The sequence below is a fragment of the Lithobates pipiens genome, unplaced genomic scaffold, assembly GCF_037356315.1.
Source record: "Lithobates pipiens isolate NorthernLeopardFrog02 unplaced genomic scaffold, aLitPip1_a1.2 Scaffold_30, whole genome shotgun sequence".
In the NCBI taxonomy this organism is placed as follows: Eukaryota; Metazoa; Chordata; class Amphibia; order Anura; family Ranidae; genus Lithobates; species Lithobates pipiens.
This window is the reverse complement of record NW_027507791.1, coordinates 92448129-92468887: the sequence shown is the minus strand read 5'-3', so window position 1 is coordinate 92468887 and position 20759 is coordinate 92448129. Positions and strand designations below refer to the sequence as shown.

Here is a 20759-nt window from a genome sequence, read left to right as displayed (position 1 = left end):
TCAGAAGGAGCTTCTAGTCCTCTGCTGCTGGTCACATGTTCGAAAAAAAAAAAAAAAAAACAACCTTTGGAATACAGAGTAAAAATAAATATCAATAAACTGTTTTAAATTGTCATATAAATATATATTTGAAATCGATTTCTTGATTATTTTTTGGCATTCACATGGTGTGGGTGGGTTTCTGCTGGTCAGTGTCATATCCCTCCAGCCTGTGTCTTAGAATAAGTGGGAGGTGAAGCTCCTGTCTACATGTTGTATCCCACCCCCATTGTGTTTAGCTGGTTAGTGACCATGGAGGAGGGAGCGAGTGGGCTATCATTTACCACTGTGTATACACCCACATGTGTGATTCTATAGTCCCATGGTCTGCTCAGATGTGATAGGGAGGAGATGCTTGGGATAGAAATTCACTGAAAACTGAGCATGTGCAGAGCTGGCAACACTGTTCTGAAAAATCCCTAGTTGAATTGGAGACATGGACATAAGGTGGAGATGGAGAACAGCAGGATCAACCAGGTTTTTTGCAGAGTACAGAAAACAAATCTCATAGTGACAGGGTGTGAACAGCGTGTAATAAAGCATTTACTAATTTTATGTGTGCTTAGTGACACTTTAAGACACAGCAGTAATTGCACTCTTTTGCAGACAAGGTTACTTGAGCAGCTTTATTTCCTTTACAGGTCTCTTCTAGAAGCCAGTTTTCTTTCTTTTAGAATATATAATGAATTGTAAATTGTCAGCAAACAATTCTGCACTTTTGCTGTGAGATTGAGAATGCTAGCTTTATGGCTGCAGCTGAAATGGTCCTACTTCCTGAGTGCTGCAGCTGAAGTGGTCCTACTTCCTGAGTGCTGCAGCTGAAATGGCCCGACTTCCTGATTACTACTTTCATTAGATTTAATATAAACAGATGTGAAGCCCCTGAATCTCTAGTTTGGGAAGTCTAGTTTGTAGAGCTGCATGATTCTGGAAAAAATTAGAATCACGATTCTCACGATTTTCCAAAACGTTTTATTTTAAAGATTTACAACCTCTGAACAAACAAGATGGCAATAAGATTGAAAGATATAGAGTTTGAGATTGAAAAAGAGAGGGAGATATTAAAAAGCATTTGCTGATTCTTAAAAAGAAAGCGGTATAGTAGCAGCTCACATTTCGTCAGTGCTGCAGTCACGCTTGTGGTGGTGCGCTGTCCCCGAGACCTCTGGGAAGAACACATACTGACCAATTACATTCTTTGCTTATGGCAGTGTTTCTCAACTCCAGTCCTCAAGGCGCACCAACAGCTCATGTTTTCAGGATTTCCACTATTTTGCACAGGTGATGTGATCAGTTTTCACTGCCTTAGTAATTACCACAGCCATTTCATCTGAAGGGAAATCCCTTAAACATGACCTCTTGGTGCGCCTTGAGGCCTGGAGTTGAGAAACACTGGCTTACGGTACCTCCGTCATTTGCATTTTACGCTGGCTCCAACAGCTTCCCCTCCGCTCCGAAACAGGCAACCTCATGCCAAGGCCACAGAGGTGCTTCTAAGATCACCAATGCTCCGTCTCTTGTCACAGCTCTCTTTCTAAATAGCAGCTGCCAAAATCCAGTGAAAAAAAAAAAAAGTAAGTTAAAGCCAGTTCTTGGTCTCTTAGGATATATTGGCATCATCCCTCTTTTGGTCTAAAACTAAAGAAAAACAAATCCCAGCCAACAGGGAGAGGCTTGATTAATGAAGCTTTAAAGTGCATAAGTGATGGATTGTTAAATGACTGACTGAACAATAAAGAGCTTACAGTAGCCTCAATGCACAGGTACTGTTAGATGGGAAGGAAAGAAAAATGTAATGGGTCACTTAAATTATGTATATAAAAGGAAACCTACCATGAGAGAGTGCTCCAGAAAATGTTCATTGCCTGTCTGTTATGTTGATATATTGCAGATAGGGGTGCATAGAATGGAAATTTTATCGAACATGCAGGATGCACTTAGCCAAAAACCGAAAATTACATAAAAAAAAAACCTAATTATATTTTTGTTATGGTTGTGTTCGACTTTAATTATCAATTTAAATTATTATGAATTTATTGGCCATTGTCACCTTTGTGTGCAAGAGAAGCCCAAGAAAAATGCAGTCTGTTTAATGTCTGCAATCTCTTAAACACACTGCTAATCGTATTAGCAAAATTTCCATTTGGTGCACCTCTAGCAGATATGATACAGGAGGAGATGGCAAGAGACTGCAGACATGATGCAAGAGATCATTGCAGCCCCACCGGGTCCTGTTAGATGCATAAAAGAAAAAAAATTGTGCATAGAAAAAATGGGTGAGCAGCCAACACGCCTCTACAGACAAAGTGAAACGCAAAATAAATAAAAAAAATAGTGTAGTGCTCAAAATACAGTGAAATAGGAAAATCGTGAATTAACAATATAAAACAAATGATATATAAGATTATAAAACTGAAAAAGGTAGAATAACATATCATGTTATAGTCCATCTTGATTGAGTGAACCTTAATGGTGTGAATGAGAACCAACAATGGTGAGTAAATTGCAGTAATAAATCTTGAAAAGTGCTTGATCATGAAATTCAGTCAAGGGAAGTAAGGTTGGCACGCTTACCAGATAAGATGGATGCATGTACCATATAGCACATGGGTCAAACGGGCATGGGGAGGAATTGGCCTTGATGTAGTAATCTGTAGATGGACAGTAGACCCCAAGGAACAGGTGATCACACTTCAGACTAACTCCAAAGTATATGATCGCTAAATCTCAGATGTTTGAATATCCCATTAGCATTGAACATGGAAGACAAATGAATCAACATAGTTTAATTCCGTAACCTCTTTTATTTAACTGCTATCCGACCAGCCGCCTTCATTATACTGCGGCAGGTCAGCACATTCTTGCGAACCATCGTAGCTGTACGACAGCCCGTTGATCATCACCATTAGTAGTAAAAAAAATAGTAAAATAAATAAAAATGCCATAAATATTTCCCCTATTTTGTACATGCTATAACTTTTGTGCAAACCAATCAATATGCACTTATTGCAATTTTTATTACCAAAAATATGTAGAATACATATCAGCCTAAACTGAGGAAAAAATTTGATTAAAAAAATAAAAATTGGATATTATAGCAAAAAGTACAAAATGTGTTTTTGTGTTTTTTTTTCTTCTTAAAAATGGTCACTTTTTTTTGTTTATAGCGCAAAAAATAAACGCAGAGATGATCAAATACCACCAAAAGAAAGCTGGGGGGAAAAAACTCATACGTTTTGTTGGGTACAGCGTTAAAGCTACGCAGTGCCGTATCCCAAAAAAGGGCCTGGTCATTAAGCAGCCAAATCTTCCGGGGGTGAAGTGGTTAATAAGAGGGGTTCACACTTACAGGATATTTTAAGGAACAAGCTTGTTTTATCTGAGATAAAAAGCGATTGCCAAGAACGTCACCCAGCACGTTTCGTCCCACAGGACATCATCTGGGGTGTCAGATGCAGCTTCACTGGTGCCTGGATCGGAGTGGTGATCTCCTGCTGTGTCACGGAGCTGGATTTGAATTTCTTGGGCTGGGTGACTGCAGTAACAATGTCCCGCCTCCTGTGATACGTCACACTAATTTAATTTCCCAGCATTGATTCAGTGTGCTGTCTATCACAGGAGGCAGGACATTGTTACTGTGGCCGCCCAGACAATTCAGCTCTGTGACGCAAGGAGATCCCCGCTCTGCTTGAGAAGGAGGGAGGGGTGGACTCTGAGCCACCAGGATGACACACCTGCAACGTCCGGCACCCGAGGTGAACCCCGCCCCCTTTTCGGTGCCCTCATCGGCACCTTTTCTTCTTTCGGCCGATATATTCTGGCGCCATAGTAACTGGTCTTCCGCTTCTGGTTTCTAATTGACTTCCACCCGCATTAGCCTTTCCTCTCCATAATCCCACGCATGTGCAGTTATAGCGGTATCCAAGCCCCCTTACAATGCGGAAAAACTATAAGCGAGTATCGTGCAATGCTGTAGCTGACGACACTAGAAAATGACTCGGCCTCGGCATAGACCCTGCTTTTTTTTCCAGCAGGGTCTCTGCTTGCTGGAAAAATAAGACACACAGCGCCTGCGCGCGTGACATCATTAGCGAGAAATATACAGGCAAGCAGTTAAGAGGACATTCATATAGCGCAACTAGTTTAGAAACCTGCAATTGTCAATTTAAACAAGTATACAACCACTTTTAAGTGCTAACTCCCCCATTTTCAACACCTGTACTTTGGGTGTAACCTGTTTCTAGGCATGAGGTGACAAGGTGCAGGCAGTGCACAGCCAGGTAGGTTAGAGGTGGTGCACAGTAATGCACTGCCTGGCATCTCCAGTAGTTTCTGGCTCCCATGCAAACAGCTGCCCTGCTGCATTGTGAACAGTGGAGGTTGCTTGTTCAGCATGGGCACCATTGAGAGAACACTTTACATCTCAATGAATGCAGATTTAAAGCGGGGTTCCACCCTAAAGTGGAACTTCCCGCTCTTTGGTACCCTCCCCCCCTCCGGTGTCACAATTGGCACCTTTCAGGGGGGAGGGTGGTGCAGAAGACATGTATTTACACCCACTTCCGGGCATAGACTCCCACGGGAGTCTATGCCTCTTCCTGTCCCTGCGCGCTGTCTGCTGGGACATACACAGGTCCCAGAGACGGCGTGGACAATTCCTATTGCGCTGCGCGACACGCGCATGCGCAGTAGGGAACCGGGAAGTGAAGCCGCAACGCTTCACTTCCTGATTCCCTCACATAGAATGGTGGCGGCAGCAGCCGGGAGCCGAGCGATCGATCGGCCTCGGCTGCCGACATCGCTAGATCCTGGGACAGGTGAGTGTCCATTTTATTAAGTCAGCAGCTGCAGTATTTGTAGCTGCTGGCTTTTAATATTTTTTTTCACAGTGAAATCCCTCTTATAAAAAAAAAAAAAATATTTTTTTTTTTTTTTTTTTTTTTTTTTTTTTTTTAATCCATTTAAGTATTTACAAAGCATGTTACTGTGGTTTTCTATGGAATAGCTTGGAGTGACCTTATGAAGTCTGTAAGAAATTGTGGAATACCGCTCCCTGCAAGAGACATCAGATGGCCTGTGCTTTGCTTTTTTATATATATATATATATATATATATATATATATATATATATATATATATTATACTCTTCCTCCTTTTTTTAGCTCCTCAGCCTTCATCACTGGTTTAGCATTTGACATGTCTGGATAACATTTTTCACCATGGTTTGTGCACCATGGTCCATTTCACTGACTCATACTTCAAAACAAGACTCAACCATGACATAGGGACAAAGGAAGAAACTATGATGCACAGAGGCGGACATGAACATCAGACAATTTTAGATAAGTGGCAAATGAAGACTTTGACAAAGGCTGTAATGCTACAAGGGAGGGTAGTTGGGAGACACAGGCCACCAGAGAGGTGAGTTTACTGTTTTTTCCTTTGCTAGGAACCTGCCCTTTTTTAATTCTTTAAAGACATGAAAGGGTCTCTTCAAAGCCTCATCACTAGGCAACTAAAGCCTGATCCCTTAATTGCTTGTTAGTTTCTAGGGGAACAAACTGATTTATTTGCCCGATCCTTCACTCTTACTCATTGCTAGGCTGGTCCTTTAAGCCTTTTCTCCCCTACACTCCAGAAGTGTGGGATACTGACAACGTTAAGACCAAAGCAGGGTCCATAGTCCTGCATAGGACATGTTGACACCAAAGGGACGATCCACCTCCAGAGCATAGGGGAGCATGCGCACGGGAGTGGCGTCTCGCAGCTCCGCCGCTGTCATTCGGCAAAGCCGCGATGACGTCACTCCCGCGCATGCGCACGGGAGTCGACAAATGCGGCAGCTCCATTCTTGGAACTGCCGCGTTTAGTGCGCCTGCGCGCCGCTGTCTACGGCGCATGCGCCGTAGACAGCGGTGCCCGTTTTCGGGCAAATATCTCCTAAACCATATAGGTTTAGGAGATATTTCTTGGACCTACAGGTAAGCCTTAATCTAGGCTTACCTGTAGGTCAAAGTGGTTTGTAAGGGTTTACTTCCTCTTTAAAGTACAGTTGCAAAAAGTATGAACCCTTTTGGAATGATATGGATTTCTGCACAAATTGGGCATAAAATGTGATCTGATCTTCATCTAAGTTACAACAATAGACCATCGCAGTTTGCTTAAACTAATAACACACAAATAATTAAATGTTACCATGTTTTTATTGAACACACCATGTAAACATTCACAGTGCAGGTGGAAAAAAGTATGTGAACCCTTGGATTTAATAACTGGTTGAACCTCCTTTGGCAGCAATAACCAAACGTTTCCTGTAGTTGCAGATCAGACGTGCACAACGGTCAGGAGTAATTCTTGACCATTCCTCTTTACAGAACTGTTTCAGTTCAGCAATATTCTTGGGATGTCTGGTGTGAATCGCTTTCTTGAGATCATGCCACAGCATCTCAATCGGGTTGAGGTCAGGACTCTGACTGGGTCACTCCAGAAGGAATATTTTTCTTCTGTTTAAGCCATTCTTTTGATTTACTTCTATGCTTTGGGTCATTAGCATGTTGCAACACCCATCTTCTGTTGAGCTTCAGCTGGTGGACAGATGGTCTTAAGTTCTCCTGCAAAATGTCTTAATAAACTTGGGAATTAATTTTTCCTTCGATGATAGCAATCCGCCCAGGCCCTGACGCAGCAAAGCAGCCCCAAACCATGATGCCCCCACCACCATACTTCACAGTTGGGATGAGGTTTTGATGTTGGTGTGCTGTGCCTCTTTTTCTCCACACATAGTGTTGTGTTTCTTCCAAATAACTCAACTTTGGTTTCATCTGTCCGCAGAATATTTGGCAGTACTGCTGTGGAACATCCAGGTTCTCTTGCGCAAGCTGTAAACCTGCAGCAATGTGTTTTTTGGGCAGCAGTGCCTTCCTCTGTGATTTCCTCCCATGAAATCCATTCTTGTTTAGTGTTTTACTTATCGTAGATTCACTAACAGGGATGTTCGCATATGCCAGAGACTTTTTAACTAACTAACACTCTAGGATTCTTCTTCACCTCATTGAGCAGTCTGCGCTATGCTCTTGCAGTCATCTTTACAGTATGCCCACTCCTAGGGAGAGTAGCAGCAGTGCTGATCTTTCTCCATTTATAGACAATTTGTCTTACCTCGGACTGATGAACAGAAAGGCTTTTGCAGATACTTTTTTAACCCTTTCCAGCTTTATGCAAGTCAACAATTCTTAATCGTAGGTCTTCTGAGGGCTCTTTTGTGCGAGGCATCATTCACATCAGGCAGTGCTGCTTGTGAAAAGCAAGCCCAGAACTGGTGTTTTTTATAGGGCAAGGCTGCTGTAACCAACACCTCCAATCTCATCTTATTCATTGGATTCCAGTTGGCTGACACCTCACTCCCATTAGCTCTTGGAAATCTTATTAGTCTACGGGGTTCACATATTTTTTCCACTGGCACTGTGAATGTTTACATGTTACATGTAAGGTGTATTCAATAAAAACATGGTAACATTTAATTATTTGTGTGTTCGTTTAAGCAGACTGTGATTGTCTATTATGATTTAGATGAAGATAAAATCACATTTTATGACCAATTTGTGCAGAAATCCATATCATTCCAAAAGGGTTCACATACTTTTTTTGCAACTGTAAATGTTAAGCCATGCCTGTTGTAAAGCCAAAGAATGAATAGGAAATCTCCAATGAGTTGTTCTATTTAATGTAGAGCTGCACGACTAAAAAAATTGCTTTCTTAATTCAAACCCCCTCACGATCCTAATCCAGCATTTACACAATTCATGTAACAAGTGCAGAGCAGTTCTGCTCACAGCTGTCAAACTTTTCTGGCTTTTTTTTTTTTTTTTTTTTTATAACATTGCTCAGTGCTGAGATGAAAATAAATATTGTATCATTTGGTTCTTTTAGATTAAAGGGATAAACGTCAGTCTGCAAATGAGGTCACTTAAAGACTGAGCCTTTAAATTCTGATACTTGTTGCTTACAAGTTAAAATCAGTATATTTTGCTAGAAAATCTTCACTGTTTCATTCAGGCTGGATTCAGACGTATGCCTTTAGGACGCAATTCGCATGACAGGAGAATGTGGCAGTCTCTCAATGGAGCCGGTACACACATCTCCAGTGTGGCTGTGGATCGCATTGCACCGGGTCTTGTGTGTCTTTGGCTCTATTTTCAGGTTCAAATTCAGGCAAAAATCGGGCCTGGTTTGTCCCTGAACAGAACAAGAACACACCAGTCCCCTGCCGTGAGCTGCATCCATATTAGGTGTGAACCCAGCCTTGGGGTCTGGACCACTTGCCATCATTGAGACAATTAATTTCCAAGTATAACAAAATATCCCACAGGATGATGTCAGCATGGCTGTCAACTGAAGTTTAGTAGAAGTTGAGTGACGCAGCAGGACAATGACTCTAAACATCAAAGTTAATCCACCAGACTGGTAAAAGAAAATGCACCTTTTAAAGAGACCCAATCTGAGCCCAAACCATAATCCTATAGAGACGCTGTTGAATGACATCAAGAGAGACAGTCACACCAGATATCCTACAAATGTCTGACATTTCACATAAGCTATGACAACAGCCATTTGATGGCTTGACCGTTTGGATGAAAGCTAACATAAGCACACAATTAACTGAAACTGTTCACTGCAGTGCACCAACAACCAAATGTGCATTACCACAATGTGTAGTGCACATATATACTTATATGTATGTAGTGTGTGGCCTGTTCTGCCAACCATAGGCATTTACGTGGCTGCAGGGCCTTAACACTGAGTTGACGTGTCCATGTAGAACTGTTCTTTGCTGAGAGAGCACTCCCTGCATACTATCTGCACAGTGACTGAGCTCCCATTCATTGTTTACAGTCAGGAGCTTTCAATGATGTGACTACTGTTGCAGTGGCCACATGATCAGGAAGCCCACCTCGGTCCCCCAGAGTTTTGCAATGCACATTTGTTAGCTCTGCCTTCCCAGAAACAATGACACCACAGCACACCAGCAAGAGCCTGTTTTCGTGCTCTGCGGCAACGTGTGCAATGTCTGTCTGATGCATTGATGATGTTAGGGATTTTATTTTTTTAAAATATTTTTTTTTTTTGTTTTTTTTTTTTTATTCACTGTTCTGACACAGGTCCTCAATTTCCCTCAACTTTGTAGCCGTAGCTACAATCACTAACTTTGAACAGGAAGTGCTCCTGTTCATGCATAAAAAGAAATGGGGGTCCATTTTTAAATGAAATATTATGACCAGTTGCTGATCGTGGCTAATAATTTTAGTCAGGAGGGCCATCCTGATACGAGTTCATGCTCGCTGAATCGACCATGAGCTCAAATAGTGATGAATACAGCCTAAGTAAGGTATACTCTCTCGGACCTGTGGAAGCTGTTCTGCCCTACCCAGGGCTGCTGTTAAATAATCACGGGACCTTGTACAACCTATCAGAAAGGCCCATCTGACTCCCCCATTCCCGGCCACTAAAATACACTAAAAAGGTTATTAGTGGACACAAACATAGCATATCTTAAAATATTGCTGTTATATATAAAAGCTGAAAACTGTATTGGGTTAATTAAGGTTCTGTGTATAAATGAGGTGCTGTGGCCTGTACAGTCTGCATCTGTGTTTTTTTTTTTTTTTGTTTTTTTTTTTGCTGTGTGCATGTAGCCTATGTTTTCCTAACCCTAGGGGGATGCAGCAGGTGTATAAACACGTCCACAGGTCTAAATTTGACAGGCGTATGGCCCCAGAGACAGTGTGTATTCAGGTCCACTCTTCCACATCTGCAAATTTTTAAATTAGGACCCATGGTTGTTTGTACAGGCACTGAATCCTCAGTGACAGATGGCCCCAGCCGCACAATCATTCACACTGTAGGGGTCAGAGAACCCGTGTGAATTAGCCCTTAATTATTTATATATGCATTACCCCCCTTTTTTTTTTTTTTTTTTTTTGTACAATGCTGTTGGGGGGGGGGGGGGGGCAGGCTTTGATGAAAAATCAGGGGTCTAAACAGACCCCTGACATCTCACCATTGAGACAGAGAAAGGAGTTGAGAACTCAGATTATTAAATTCTTTTCTCTGCAGCCTCCGCTGCACTGAAGATAAATGAACAGAAGGCAGATTCTCCTGTTCATTCAAAGTGACGCATAGTAAGCACAGTTTAGTATGCTTTAGTTATGAATGAGTGTTCCCCTTCTCCTGCTCTCCATTCTTAACATCCCCCTGTAGGGGGAATCGGATGTAAGTAGTAGGGGGCAATCGGTACCGAAGGGGTTGCAACTACAGGAACAATTCCCTGCGTCTCCTTCCAGAAGTTGCAGGCCAGTGGGAAGGGAGAGGGGGAGAAACTGTCTTTCAGTTGCTGCTAGAGGGCATCCTTCCTGTAATTGCTTTGGTAACAATCATCCTTCCTGTTGTGCCCTCATGTGATGTCCCCCCTATGCTCGAGCCCCATACAAGGTGACAGGTGGTACCCCCTTATTGGTGGCTCTGGTTCTGCCATATTCTTTAGTATTTTTGCTGTAAAAGGAGTTAACAGGAGTATGGAAAAGAAAGGTAGCCAACTGCTTTTGCATTGTAAATGCATTCATGATACATTTTCATCTTGGTAGATGGGGTTGATGACAAAGTTTAGTTAAGGTAAGTTAACTACATCAGCGCCTGGCCTTACATACATAGGTATTTTAGTTTTGCAAATTTGAAATGACTGGTTCACCTTAAAATTAAAAAAAAAAAAAGCTTTTCATTTTGTTTAGACTTTTTTTTGGACTCGTGCTGTAGAGCACTGTCATATTTCCTTTGGGCTGGCTCTGTTTAGTGTCAGTTCACACTGAGGCAGCATGACTTGCAGCTCGACTGCCTCGGGCAACCTGGACAGGACCGCTGCGGCGACTGGCAAAACGACTTCTCTATAGAAGTCAATGCAAGTTGCCTCAAGTTGCCCCCAAAGTTGTACAGGAACCCTTTTTCTAAGTTGGAGCGACTTGTGTCGCTCCGATTAGAACGGTTCCATTGTACAGAACGGGACACGACTTGTCAGGCGGCTAAGTCGCCTGACAAGTCGCCCCTGTGTGAACCGACCCTAAGTGTCACTTGAGTCATTTTGCAGGTGCTCTGCATATGTTTGTCATGGTTTTCATTCTTTAGTGTAGTCTTTTTAAACCGTAAGAAATCAAGGAAAAAAATGGTTCTGACTGCAAGAAGTTTGTTTCGGGTGTAAAGTTCTGGTGGCATAACCCTGTTAAACTAATCTTTTCAGGGTCGTTTCTTTTTATAGTTTCCCGTTAACCACCAGCCCCGGAAAGTTTTATCCCTTTAATGCCCAGGCCTTTTTTTTGCGATATATAAAATAGGTCTTTTTTTTTTTTCTCTCACAAATGGAGCTTTCTTTTGGTGGCATTTGATCATCTCTGTGGTTTTTATTTTTTGCGCTATAAACGAGCAACAATTTTGGAAAAAAAAAGAATTTTTTTACTTTTTGCTATAAAACATAGCCAATAAAAAAATGTAAATTCTTCATCAATTAAGACTTAAAATGAGATCAAACTACTGCCTGGAGCAAATACTTTTACTATGTCAGTTGAACTTCTTTGCATATCTCAAAAGTTTCCTATGAAAGGTAAAGTAGAACTAAAGGTAAACTTTTTTTTTTTTTGCTTTTGCTTTGGGTAGAGAAGAGTGCTTAGAACATGTCAGATTTTTATTTCTTCCTGTGCCTCTGTTAGGGAGAATCACTCTCCCAAATTTGTCTTGTTTACCATTCTCATCAAAGGAGAGAGTACGAGAGTCCCATATTTTGAGCTGTCCCCAGAACAGTAATAGAGGGGAATCTTCCATTGGGGACACTGGTTCTGGTGGCCCTGGTGATGACTGGGGATTTCCTCACTTTGGAGGAATTTCCTCTTCTAGCTATGTGACAGGAAATTAATTAAAATCTCCCCAATGGGACACAGATTGCAAAAAAAATTAACTGACGGGTTATAATACATCTTTACTCCATCAAAAATGAAAAACAAATGTTTTGCCTTTTAGTTCTTCAAGTTTGCTACACTTGTTGAGAAAGCTGGTTTGATATTTTTTGCTGTGGTGTGTGTGTGTTTGAAGTTTGTAAACCGGTGGCGTTCAGAGTGAACATGCTACCTCTCCTGAACAAATCGCCTAAAAAGTCTTCATCTTGATCAGCGATCCCCCCCAACCAATGTCTTGGAGGCCACCCAGAGCTTCCAGCTGCCTCTGCTGCTTGTGGCAGCTTCTCTGGGTATCTCCTATATTCCTCTCCTTTTGGGGCAACTACAATATTGTACACTTAATATATGCGTTCAAAGGCTTTCTCGTATATATCATTTTCTTGGGTTGCTTTTGAATATTAACAAATGTGTTTTTTGTTTTTATTGTTGTGGTGTTCAGGTTGCCTAAATTGTGACTCATGTAGTGAAATTCCTGGTTTCGATTTGGCAACGACACAGAAAACAGTACAAATAAAAATACTATGTTTACATTTTATGCATCATACCCTTAATGTGCCTGAACATTTTGTGTAAAGTATGGCAGCTGTCATACAATGACATACAATCATATCTGACATTGGATTTTCTTTATAGGAGATGGTAATTCAGAGGTAACCTACTTATTGCTAAATTACCAGTTCTTTTATTTAAACAAATTTGACCTGAAGTATCTGTCTTGCTGCAGCAGCACACACCAGCGAGGAGACAGTAACATTTCGTCGTGAGCGCAGCACATTTAGGCGCCAGGCCGTACGGCGCAGGCACAATGCAGGGAGTAACCCCACTCCTCCCGCTTCACTCATCGGATCACCCCTCAGGTACGGTATTTCAAGCTCCACCGTACTGCATGCTGCAGGCTTTTAATCTTCCCCTAAGCTTGCTCCAGTCACCCTTATTTCCCTTTGTCCTAACAAGTACAACCTCCTTCTCTTTTCTGTTGGCTGTCTGTGCATGACACTTTAAGCATGTGATCCACATGGATCTGCTGTGCAGCTGTTTACTCATTTGGTGTCGCAAAGTAAAGCTTCAAAGCTGAACTCCAGGCACAAAAAAGCACACATTCAAGCATTGATGTATTCATTAAAATATCATTAAATGTATATTTAAATGCTGCCCCAACCACCTGAATTTGCCTTAGTATGTCAGACTTGGAGTGGGAGGGGCACCAATGAGCGCCATTCAGGCTTTGCTGACGTGATCCTGACATGATCGAGGGCAAAGTGAGCAGAAGGATAACCTTGTTAGTCTGATGCTGTTCCTTCACTGTTCTATCACTGGCTGAGGTCATAGAGGTGATCTAGCAAATATTGCTTTTAGTATTTATCTTTAAAAAGAAATGTTCTATCCTGTGTGGGAGCAGAACTAATGTTTTTTAGTTTACCAGTTTAACTACAGCATAGAAGTTGGGTCACCAACCTGGCTCAGCTACTTATGCAAATCTCAAGACTAGATGGACAGATTTGCCATTTCTTTGGTTAGTAAAACTGTTCCTATATTTGTATTTCAGCAGTGTATTTAGCTGCCCGGAGTTCATCTTTAACCTTGTATTCCTACATGCCACTCGGTTAACACATGATTGTAGATTTTGTCCCAATACGATCAACAATTAGAGAACCTCTTCAAGTATGTTAAGAAATTTTACACAGCCTTCGAATATATGTTAAAGTGATTGTAAAGGTAAAGCATTTTTTTTACCTTAATGTATCCTCTGCCTGAACTGTGGACTTGGAAGAGATCAAGAGCCCAGAGCGCTAGTGGGGGGACCTCAGAAGAAGAGGATTGGGGATGCTCTGTGCAAAACCATTGCACAGGGCTGATAAATAAAAACATGCTTTATTTAGTTTTAAAAAAATAAAAAAATAAAGCTTTACATTCACTTTAATGTTCTAAAAATAGTGAATACTTTTTGGCTTCTGGGTCAGTTGTATCAGATTACATTGCATTTGCAAAATCTTGCTAGTGCGATTTGTGACGCTACCTTTTTGTATCCTTTGCAGGTTTGAGATGGTTTAATTATTTACACTGTGGCATTGTTTTATAGACAAATATCTGCAGCGTTATATGGATCTTCATGCCTAGGAAATATTGTGGCCATGAGCAGTTGAAAGGGATGTACTATACTAATAAACTTTGTTTTATTACAGCATTTAGGCAAAATTAACATTAGCCTGCTCATTAAAAAAAGAAAAAAAATGCAGGCAGTTGGCCTCTGAAACTTTTTTTGCATTTTTTTTTTCTTTCAAACATTAAGGCCCCTTTTACACAAATGGACCAGTCTGGTCCACCTGCCAGTTTTTCAGGTGGACCCAATTGGACCATGCATTGTTCTCTATAGAGCAGCAGAACATGTATCGACACCAGTCGACTTCCAATCTAATTGTGTAGGCTAAAAACAGAAGGATAGAGATGTTCCCCATCCATCTGGTGGATTGGATGACAGTTGGATGGAAATGGACCTAGAGAACAGCGGATATCATTGGAGAGATCCCCTGCTTAGAAGGTGGATTTGCTGGTGGACTCCACCAGTGAGAAAGGGACCTAAGGCCTATTTAGACATTTGTACCAGAGCAAATTTTGTGAGTGATCATTGTCCTTCATGAACATCTTCCACTGCATGTCAGGCAAACGCATTCAGATTGCGTTGTACAGGTGTTGACAGCACACCAGAGAGACTGCAGTAACATCCGCTTCATTTCCGAATACACATTTGAGAGCACCATCCTTATCTGCTTGCTCGAACTACCAGATATGAGCACACAGGTTGCTGTAATTGGTTCATGTACACAGACAAATATTCCAGCACTCAGAGGACTGTCACCAAAGCAAATAGCTATTTGATGCAGCCCTCCTCAGATAGGTACTTCAAAGACAGAACTGTAAAAAAGCATACTGGTGGGCACAAACTCCTAGTGCATTACACAAGATTTATTGAAACAAAAAGCGAACTGAATACTCCCAAAGGAAAGAAGTTACAAGCCTTCTAATACAGCCAATCAAAAAACAGTTTAGTATCAAGTGCCTTGAGTGGTATGCTGCAGTGTCAGCGATCTGATGCATTTCGGCGGAAACACCCCTCCCCCCATTGGGAGGTTCTGAGGAAGGGGTTGCTTCTCCCAAAACGCTCCATTTAACCGACACTGATGCGCACTGGTCACAATCTTCTTTTTTAATGGTCTGAAAGCCGCTTGCCATCGCCATCTAGCTTTCTTCCTTTAGAACTAGGAACCCAGCTCATACATTTAAATGCAGTCGTATTTGGAGCATCAAATTTACTTGAGATTGATATGCTAAGGCATAGTCCTACAGTCCCTTTCCATTCTGCCTACTTTTGCCAAAATGTCAGGCATTCTGGAAAGTGTTGGTGCTTGTCTGCCCCTCTCTAATTTCCTGTTTCACCATTACACCATAACTTTGGGCATACTACCTCGATGCCAGTAGGATTGTGCAATGTTTATCAGAAAGTCCTGATCAGAGCGACCTGACCTTCTCAAAAAGCAGGTGATGCAGAGAGCTGATGCAGGTACCTTCTGGGTGCTGGTTCATCAGACCTGTCGGCTCCTTTTTTTGTTTTCCTAAATGTACTGTGTCTATAAAGGATAGGTTAGGAAAAACTGGTTATTACATGATTGGCTTTTTGATTAGATCACCCCTTTTAAGGATTTAATAGTATACTTGTGCTGCAAGTGTGTTGTTTTTTTTTTTTTTTTTTTTTTTGTCAGCTTCTGCATAGTTGTTTGTTTAGGTCTGGGTATGACAGATGGGATGTGACACTGGTATTTTCTGTGGTGTTTTTATTTTTTTATTATCATCATAGAGAGAACCTCATTTGTAGATCTGTATTGTTGGCTTCTATCTCTAATGGGATATTTTAACTGGCCAGCCTAACAAATTTGATTTAATGTTCATAGATGACATAAACATTCCTTTTCTAGAGGCTTGTTGCGCATAGATTTTAATGTCTTCCCAATAACTGTTTTTGTTGTAGCCTTCAAGATGGTCATCAAGGCCAGCAGTCATCAACCCTGGTCAAAGTCCAGTCCCGCCCCCCTTCCCAGGCTGCTGTGCTCAGCGCTAGCGCCTCCTTGCTGGTGAGAAATGGGAGCGTCCACTTAGAGGCTTCACATGACAATGCATCTGCCGTAGGCAATAGCAGTTTGCACGATGAACTTGGTATGCAGGCCTTATGTAACCTTGGTGACATGGAAGTTTTAATGCAACACATTTTGGGTAATAATGCAGTTCACTTATTCTTTCATTCCAGACCCTCCCTATGTGAATGTGGAAATAACTGCTAACCTTTTAACTGACCAGTTTTTCTTTTTAGTTTGATTCTCTTTCCAGACAGCTCAATGGTGTTGACATCAGAACATGCTTTCATTACTGCTAACATATACCTTTGTCATTTACTCATATGTGACTGAAGCACAGTCTTTTAAATGTATTACTTTATGCTCCTATAGGTTTTTTTTTTCCTTTTCAAATACAAGGTATTGCTGTTTCTAATTATTTTAGGTCAAGCTTCTCAGTATTTTGGATAAAATTGCCAGTCACGTAGTATTGTGTATTTGACAATTCTATTTGAGTTATTACATGTTTGTTTTCAATAGCAAATGGTGATGTCATGCAGTGTTCAAATTGCTACCTTTAGATTTAGTTTGATACGCGTTTTAATAAAATCTACCTGTTTTTTTTAATGCGCTAAATATATATGTTGGTGCCATATAAATCGATTTTTTTTTTCTCTTTTGCTTTATCTTAATTTAATTGTGATACTTTTAAAATATTTGAATGACGTTTGTGTGGAAAAAATACATACATACATACATATTGGTAGGCATAAATAAGCACATGTAGGTTTTACTATACCCACTATTGTAAATTAACCATCATGCTAACCAAGGTATCCATATTGCACTTTATCAATTGCATCCTGCTTTGAATTTTCCTGTTAATGTGAAGTGATATAATTATTACTCTCTCTACTATGAGGGTTGTCAGAATTTAAATTCTGTCAAAATAGAATGAAACTGTATGTGTGAACTACTACTTTAAAAAAAATGGATACATCCAGAAAGACAGATTGCCAGAGTTTCTAAATAACATTGCTGACATTTAACATATGTATTTGTGCCAGTAGAAGAGATGCTCAAATATCCAGATGATCCCCCTGATTGGTTTCATAAGCTCTACTTAATATTTCCTTAGCCAGCCTATATATATCCAAAACTAATACAGAAAGACACTCGGGGGTCTTGCAGTGGAGGAAGATCAAAACGGCAGCGTTTTTTATGGTAAATGTTTTGATGAAACTCCATGCCATCTTTCTCAAGTTTTGAGAAAGATTGGACTGCACTACATCGAAGCGTTGACCTTAAAAACACTGCTGTTTTGATCAATCTCCTCTGCAAGACCCATAAGTGCCTCTGTACTAGTTATAGAAAAGCACATAAAATACCCAGAAATCCCTATCTGGTCACATACCCCTGCAAAATACCAAAAATGTGAACTATTTATCTGTACTGTGAGGATCAAGGCAATAAAAAGTTGAACTAAATCTTTTACCTAGAGATCTAACCACATTAGACTTGAGTAACCAAAAACGAGATATAGAAATAGCCAAACTTGTAACACCCTCCCTGCTTTCATCTTTTCCGATTATTAGTAATTCTAACGATAGAGGCCTCTTCGTCTGTGTGTAAGACTGTTTCTTTTATATAGGGAATAAATGCAAGTAAACCTGTACTTTTCACAATTTACTTCATAGTTTTTATAATTTTGTATCGTAGGTAAAGTCTGGTGACAAAAATTACATTTTAGTTTGACAAGTTTGATTGGGAAAAAAGAATAAATTCATTTTATTGTTTTGAAATGTTATGTTTATGACTTCACTGTAATTAAGAATTTGGTATGACTGTGACAATGGAGCACAAGTGACCAGTGAGTAATGCCCTCAGGAAGGGTGGCCTTGTAAATGTATTCTTTGATAGGGAAACATTGTTCTTACGGTTCCAGGAATAACCAGCAGGTGATTCAGTACTTGTGCATATACCTCCAAATTTAGTTGTAGGTGGGCTTGGCCTTTTATAGGTTTAGTTTTATCGTTCTTTTCTTTTAAAAAATGTTTATCTTGGTTTGTCTCTTAAATTGTAGACGTGTACTTGTGTAATTGTAATTAAAAATTTATATTTTCGAATAAACCTATAATGATCCACAGACAGTGTGTGTTCCCTGCAATCCATAGAGCGGCATAGAGGCCATAAGGTGAGCTAGGAAAAAGTGGCTAGAAAATGATTTTAGTTTTACTTTTTAAATGCATTTTTGCATAGACAACACCCCTATGGACTCCACAAAATATCCTGCAGTTTTTTGTCATGATCCATAAGTATATGTAATTGTGAACCAAAAAAAATAAATCTTATGGTGCTGGTTTTGCTTGTAACGTTTCTATTCATTTTAGCAACAAAAAATATCTCTCAAACTGACATTTACACATGTGTGTAACATTTGACACAGGTATTGGTGCATTAGTATACTCAAGAGTGAATGTAGACCATGAAATATGGCAAAGTTGTAGAAAATAGGCTTCATCTTCACAGATTGGCACCAACCAACCTACACATTGTAAATGTAACGAAACCGAGATGTTGTAATGATGAAAATTTTCAGTAGGTACTGTGAAATCAAAAAGTTAAAAAAGCAGCCAACTTTGCCACAAGTTGGCTGAAATGACTCAAAATGCGCAATATTTGCACCGAGATAAATCGGTACAAGACAGTCTTGCAGACATACCGGAACATCTTCCAGTCTCACATTTGCCTTGCTTACAACTGACACAGGTAGTAGACTACCTGCAACACACTTACAGGGGCAGGATTTCTAGTCATCCAGGTGACTGTTAACTTCCCATCATCGAGGTGCCATCCATTGCCAATGTACGACGGGGCACACATTATACCTTTCAGAGAAGGTCTCCTTATGGCTGCTTGGTAGTTTGCTCTTTTACAGTGCTGGTAAAGGGCATCTCTTGTCAGAGGCAGGGATAGTTCTGGCAAAGCTGACGATGCCATGCAGAATGCTTTGTATCTTGCATCGTTCACATTTTTTGCAGATGACTGGACATAACACTGGCACGCATATTTTCAAAGTAGTTCAAAGGTAGACTGGCCCAGGTTAAAACTGCTACCCAGATTTGTAAATGCAGTCATGTATTACTCTTTATCGCAAGCAACAGGAAAAGCCTTTCTTTTGCCTTTGCCATAAAAGGCGCTTGTAGAGTACCAGCCTGAGAAGGTATGGATCCCAATAGATGCAAAGAGCTGATGACACATTAGCCAAGTCAATGATCCTTGTTTTGTTGCCAACCCCTGTGAAAAAATACATGGTAAATCTTGCTGAAGACTTAAAGCAATCAGTGCCACATCAGTATAAAGGCTCTTGATGACTACAGTTTGATGCTTCTGCGCAGCATGTTTTTAAAAAACACCCTGGTGTCACATTCCTCATGATCACATCAGATCTTCAACTTCACTAAGTTTGTAAACCCTCCGTTACAGTCACACAATGATAACAGTGATACAGGTCTCCATGTGCCATGTACAACTTTAGGTGGAGTTCCACCCAAAAGTGGAACTTCCGTTTTAAGCACTCCTTGCCCCCTTACATGCTACATTTGGCATGTAATTTTTTTGGGGGGGGGAGGGGGCGGTTACCTAGTTTTGCTACTCCTTCTTTTCTCCCCCTCTCTGCAATCTTCTGGGATACGTTACAGCTCCCAGAAGATTGCCTGGCCGCTAAGAGCGCAGTGCAACTCGCACCCGGCTGTGAAGCTGCAGGTTGTCACAGCCGGGTGCCCACACTTGCAATGCCGGTGCTGCGGAGAGGCAGAGCGATGCTTCAGGCGGCTGCATCGCTGGACCGTGGTACAGGTGAGTGTTTGTAGCTGCTGACTGGAATGCACATTTTATCTAATTTATCCATACATTCATCTCTCTCCTCTGGTGGCATAGTCTAAGAAGGTGAGCAGTCTGGTGCATTGAAGACTCGCATAGAGGCGTTTGTGTGCCCTCATGCTGCGGTTGTAATGATGACCATTGACAGATCCTGGAACAACAACTTCATACTCAATGAGAATGTCTTGCAGTCCTGCATCTCCAAACCTATTTCCTAGAATGCCCAGCAAGGGCATGCATGTGTAAAATTCACCTAGTCTAATTATTACAGGGCTGTGCATTGTCGGCTTTGCCAAAACTATTTATGCCTCTGAAAAGTTATGCCATTTACCAACACTGTAAAGGGGCAAACTACCAAGCCATTATGAGACATTCTCTGAAAGGTATGTGTGCCCCGTCACCCATTGGCAATGGATGGCACCTCGAGGATAGGAGGTTGACCTGGATAACTAGAAATCCTGCCCCTGAAAGTGTGTTGTAGGTAGTCCACTGCAGTTGCAAGCAAAGCAAATGTGAGACTGGAAGATGTTTCAGTATGTCTGCAAAACTGTTGGTGCAAAAAATTGTGCAAATAAGCATCCCCATATTAATGATCACTATCCGCCAAAGGCCCTGGACCCCAAAGATATGGGAACTCTTCTCATCCTAATCCACTGGGAAGATCTAATAACCATTCCTTTACTCAGGGTATAGGCCCTAGGTTTCCAGACTGAGACCACGGTATGGACAGTTCAAT

General features: G+C 41.0%; 1 protein-coding gene across 10 annotated transcripts in view; it reads left to right on the top strand.

The window, feature by feature from the left end:
- PCNX1 (pecanex 1) overlaps nucleotides 1-20759 on the top strand; it is a 244693-nt gene that overhangs the window by 85179 nt on the left and 138755 nt on the right. For 5 of the 10 annotated variants that reach the window (XM_077464610.1, XM_077464608.1, XM_077464606.1 and 2 more), the window contains 2 exons: nucleotides 12760-12892; nucleotides 16060-16301. The exons of 3 other annotated variants lie outside the window; for them this stretch is intronic. In XM_077464610.1, coding sequence (XP_077320736.1) covers nucleotides 12760-12892; nucleotides 16060-16301 — 375 coding nt within the window. The remainder of the gene's footprint in view (nucleotides 1-12759; nucleotides 12893-16059; nucleotides 16302-20759) is intronic. 2 more of the 10 variants (XM_077464607.1, XM_077464609.1) reach the window with 2 other exon arrangements.